Source organism: Salvelinus sp. IW2-2015, unplaced genomic scaffold (assembly GCF_002910315.2).
Source record: "Salvelinus sp. IW2-2015 unplaced genomic scaffold, ASM291031v2 Un_scaffold2228, whole genome shotgun sequence".
In the NCBI taxonomy this organism is placed as follows: Eukaryota; Metazoa; Chordata; class Actinopteri; order Salmoniformes; family Salmonidae; genus Salvelinus; species Salvelinus sp. IW2-2015.
The window spans coordinates 44609-50151 of NW_019943558.1; the positions used below are offsets into that span (position 1 = coordinate 44609).

A 5543-nucleotide genomic window follows, 5' to 3' on the forward strand; every position below is an offset into this window, starting at 1 on the left:
GTAAGCCTACATGAACACAGCCCTTATGTGTTTCTGAAATCCCATATGGGAAAATGTATGGTGGAAAAACGATTGGAACCATTTCTCTGTTTGACAACTAGGTTTTATGAGTATTCAAATTGTATTGGTCACATACATATATTTAGCAGATGTTATTGCGGGTGTAGCGAAATGCTTGTGTTCCTAGCTCCAACAGTGCAGTAGTATCGAACAATACACACATCTCAAAGTAAAATAATGGAATGAAGAAATATATAAATATAAGGACGAGCAATGTCGGAGTGGCATTGACTAGAATTTTTCTTTATTTTTTCTTTAACCTTTATTTAACTAGGCAAGTCAGTTAAGAACAAATTCTTATTTACAATGGCGGCCAAACCCGGACGACGCTGGGCCAATTGTGCGCCGCCCTATGGGACTCCCAATCACAGCCGGTTGTGATACAGCCTGGATTCGAACCAGGCGTCTGTAGTGACGCCTCAAGCACTGAGATGCAGTGCCTTAAAACGCTGGAATACAGTATATACATATGAAATGAATAAAACAGTATGTAAAAATTATTAAAGTGACCAGTGTTCCATTATTAAAGTGACGTGATTCTATGTACATAGGGCAGCAGCCTCTAAGGTGCAGGGCAGGGTACTGGGTGGAGGCCAGCTATTGATGGCTATTTAACAGTCTGATGGCCTTGAGATTGAAAAACAGCTTCTGTCTCAGCTTTGATGCACCTGTACTGACCTCGCCTTCTGGATGATAGCGGTTGAACAGGCCGTGCCTCGGGTGGTGGATGTCCTTGATGATACTTTTGGCCTTCCTGTGCCATCGGATTCGGTAGGTTTCCTGGAGGGCAGACAGCGTGCCACTGGTGATGCGTTGGGCAGACCGCACCACCCACTGGAGAGCCCTGCAGTGCAGGTGGTGCATTTGCCATACCAGGCAGTGATACAGCCGACAGGATGCTCTCAAATGTGCTTCTGTAAAGTTTGTGAGGGTCTTAGGAGCCTAGCCAAATTTCTTCAGCCTCCTGAAGTTGAAGAGATGCTGTTACGTCTTCTTCACCAAACTGTCTGTGTAGGTGGACCATTTCAGATTATCAGTGATGTGTACATCGAGTAACTTGAAGCTTTTCACCTTCTCCACTGCGATCCTGTGGATGCGGGCGTGCTCCCTCTGCTGTCTCCTGAAGTCCACGATCAACTCCTTTGTTTTGTTGATGTTGAGGGAGAGGTTATTTTCTTGGCACCACTCTGCCAGGGTCCTCACCTCCTCCCTGTAGGCTGTCTCCTTATTGTGGGTAATCAGGCCTACTACTGTTATGACACCTCCACTGTGGGGCTCTATTCTTGCAATATTTGTCAGTTTCATGTAATTATGAAAATGGCAGTTTTTTAGCCATCAGTGGTGGTAATGAAAACCCCAGTGCGAATAGTGAAACACTTCTAACAAATGTATGAGTGACAGTGAGTATCCTGGTGCTGCCACCAATGTAGCAAAGAACAGAAAAATCACACTGAAAAACAAGTGGTTAGGACAGAGATAATTTAGACAGGGAGGCTGATGAAGGCAGCAAGTGGTTGTTGTTGTCTGTCTTCTCAAAGTTGCATCCCAGTTTTAGGACTCCCGAGTGGCACAGGGGGTCTAAGGCACTGCATCTGGCTATATAAATACATTTGATTTTATCTCAGGGCTAGAGGCGTCATTACAGACTCTGGTTCGATTCCAGGCTGTATCACAACCGGTCGTGATTGGGAGTCCCATAGGGCGGTGCACAATTGGCCCAGCGTCGTTAGGGTTTGGCCCGGGGTAGGCTGTCATTGTAAATAAGAATTTGTTCTTAATTAACTGACTTGCCTAGTTAAATAAAAATGTAACGTTTTACTCTCCTCTCTTTCCTTCATCTGCACTGCAAAATTAGAAGACAGTTTAGGCGGGAATAATATAGAGATTGAAAAGCCTACCAAAAGCATTTGCTTRCACCTGTRAAGCTCTCCATCATGTCAGATCYGTGGGGATGAAGTAAATTATACCAGTAGAAGAAACCATYARAAACTATTGAGATGCAGCCAGCCCCAAGCCTCGTCCAAAAGCGCGTCCAAAACAAGACGAGTACGAGCCCGCCCACAGTCACGTGTAAAACGTGCGTCTCGTCTAGCGTCTCTAAACAGCAACGTCGGAGTCTAGGGGAGACTATTCTTGAGAGATGCAGAATCCGACAAAGAGGGATAAAGAAACAGTTAGAACTAGAAAAACGCTTGCAACAGACGAAATAAGGAACTGAATGTGTAAGCTGACTTCTGTTCTTTCTGTTTATTTGTGTCTGTGTGTGCTAGTGTCTCTGCAAAGGCGAGAAATGGAGGTGAAATGTGTTCATGTTGGGAGGAGAGTGCACAGGAGACCAGTTGGCTAGCATGTTAGCAAACAAACAAGCACAAACAATCCGCAGTCATGAAAATTGCATTTTCATTTAAGTGCTTTCCTGGTAGTAATAATCACAGGGATGACATTTAGAAACGAGCTGGGTAAGTCTAGAACAGGCAGTCACCCCACAAGGTTTTGGCAGAGCTAGTTCGTATGCTAACGAATGCACGAGATTGAGGAAGGGGGGACGACGACGTTGAACTGCGACAGTTCGCGAGACGTAACGACAGGTGGACAACGTCTTCCCACGGTTAGCATAGGTCTATTTTGGAACATCCTCAACCTGCCACTGAGATATTGACCACTAAGATATTGACCATGAACTCAAGTCATGCAACAAGGCAGTCTGACGTCAGAAAAGTTATATGGAATTGAAATGTATGTACAGTATTTGGATCATGTGCATTTGACAAATTCTATGCTTGAGTTTAGTGTAATCTAATTTCATGAAGTTTCAACATGCATAATTTTATGAGATTATCTGAATTCTGGTTTAGTGATAATCTAAATAGTGCCTAGCTAGTGACATCAGCTAATATTGCTATAATGACTAACAATGCAAACTTTTTTTTTTCGAGCAACTCAAGCTTTATTTCTCCATTTTGTTTTTTCCAGGTAAAACCAGCAACATTTTGATTTATCTCTCCCCTAGTTCTCTCAGGCACACTGACATTAATAATATTAAACAATCACCTTGTGCCTCAAACCTGCTTTATAACAACTAAGGATAGTTTTATTCTTAGCTTAAACCAAACCAGCAATAGAAAAAGGATCCTAACGTTTCCTCAGATTAGCCAAAAGCAGATTCCAAAAACACATCAACACTACAGCCTACATTCCAGTGAGAAAAAAGGTAAACTTATCACAAGACTTGTTAACAAAAATATATAGTATTTCATATCAAACTGCTGGCTGAGTCCTACAGGTGCCTGATTACACTAACCTAAACCATTTTAGCTATTGATCAATAAAAACAGTTACAAAGCATCTATACGTTCCATAAAAGCTAGCCCTAATAAATTAAACACATCCAACAGTCATTGGCAGTCCTGTTTACCCATCATGGCCTCCATCACCCAATCATCTGAGCCCGAGATCCCAGACAACCACAAAGAGAGCTGGCTGGCACTACTTGCCGCAGCGGAGGGATATTGTCAGAAGTCAGGCTGCGACCTGGCTATTCTTACAGCCTGTAAGAAGTTCTGGCCATCTGTAGTGGAGAGAGATGAGAGGAAAAGGGAGAGTGGCAGTGGCTTACCTGCCGGTGGCCGGAAGTGGGATTTCTCCTATCACGTGTGGGGTCAGGGGGCTTTGGCTGAGTCTTCGCGGCGCTACATGGACGACATTGCGGTGCTGCACTCCACATCTATGCTAACGGCGCATAGATATACACGTCTYAGTGCAGGAGACGGAGGAGCTAAACTGGTAGTGGACATGCCCACTGACAGGGCGGTGAGTAGACTGAKTGMCASWKAWTMWSTMKCAMTCAATGTGGCTGTCATTCATAGTGCTGTGTGTGATCGTAAAGTTCTTAACTTCTCTTCCACAGGGCCTAACAGGTGAGGGTGGGGTGGGAACCATCAGTCCCAATACCACACTCTATTCGCAAAGCTACCCATCAATCTARCACTCAGGGGCTGTCATTGGCCAAGCTGCTGGGCAGCATGGGAATGGAGAGAGGGAGCGAGAYATGGCTGTGATGATAGAGGAGGCTGGACGAGGGAGAGACATTCCTGGAATTGGGGACTTGGAGGAAGAGTGTGAGGAAGAGGAGGACATGGACGAAAGGAGCCGTAATCTGAATGAGACTGCAGGTGAACACAGCTCTGTGGGATGATTTTTTTATCTCCAGGTCTGAATGACTTTGTAAATATTCATCTCTCTCTGCTTCAGGAGTGTTTTCCATGGATGAGGACTCGCTGTCTCGTGACTGTGAACCATTCTTTGAGTCCGATGGAGAGGAGGAGAGCACTGATGGTGAGTGTATGTGTGTAGTAATATGAGTTAATGATGATCTAATGCTCTTAATATGTGCCTCCTCTCTGCTCCAGGCTCGTTAAGTGAGGACTGTCCTCCTCCCCCGCGCAGCATGGCCATGGGGCAGTCGTTCTCATCCCGACACCCCAACCCCATGAACATGGCCCGCTCTCTCCCCGTGTCTGTTCCTGTGTGGGGCTTCAAGGGCAACAGACCCCACCAGGGAGAAGGCCACAGTGGGGAACGGGTCAGTCAACCTTCATTTAAAAACATACAGCTCTACTTTCTCTCCGTCAGTCATTCTGACACACATACCCACTAACTGTCTCTGTGTTGCAGGCTGGTGTAGCTGACCTGGATCATATTGCTGCCAGCATGAAGGCCCTGTTGGCCCCTGGAGCCAACGACGGAACAGAAATGTTTGGAGGACTACCTCGCCCTCGCCTCAACACGGGAGACTTCTCCCTCAAACACTGAGAGAGCCAAAGAAAGTGAGGGGATGAAGGAGTGAGAGAGTGTGTGTGGATGAAAGAGAGCCAATTTATTGGCTGGCAGGCAGAAAATACCCCTGTGTATTAGCTAATCACTAACCCAAATTTGGTAGTAAACAACAGTGAACCCAGAGAGGATTAACTGACATAAACATATGCTCGTATACACACTAAGATCTGTTTCAACACATTACATTACACCCGTACACACTTAAACACTACAAGACAACTCACTACACACAACTTACCTTCAAATGTGCTCATAGTGACCCACTGTACTGACCAACATGGCACTAACATATTGAAATGTCTAACTGTACACAGGTGTTGACTCTGTGGGACTTTGCCAAGTAGAATCATGGAGGATGGGCCACCCTTCTAGAAATGTTGGCTCTAGGGGCTTTTTAACATGAAGCCTGTAGCTTTTCAAATTGTGTGAAGGGCACCATGTCGCCATGAAACATGCCTTTTGTACTTCACCTTGCCAATGAATGACTGACTGGTAGAACGATAGTAAGTGTACATCTCTGATATTGACACTATTATAATAATAATGTCCTCCAAATGTGTTGACTGTGAGAGCGAGAAGAAACGGAGGAGCGAACAGAGATGTATTTTTATCTCCCAACTTTCAAAAACAGATAACTGGTTTTAATT

At 44.9% G+C, this 5543-nt stretch overlaps 1 protein-coding gene across 3 annotated transcripts; it reads left to right on the forward strand.

Moving 5' to 3' along the window:
* The first annotated feature begins 2148 nt into the window (after positions 1-2148).
* Positions 2149-5170, forward strand: LOC112073326 (proline-rich AKT1 substrate 1-like). 3 transcript variants are annotated; one of them, XM_024140648.2, is given in 7 exon segments: positions 2149-2282; positions 3034-3271; positions 3456-3870; positions 3968-4232; positions 4312-4395; positions 4470-4642; positions 4735-5170. In XM_024140648.2, coding segments are annotated over 5 exon segments (1050 nt in total). In that variant the 5' UTR covers positions 2149-2282; positions 3034-3271; positions 3456-3480; the 3' UTR covers positions 4873-5170.
* Positions 5171-5543: the final 373 nt, after the last annotated feature.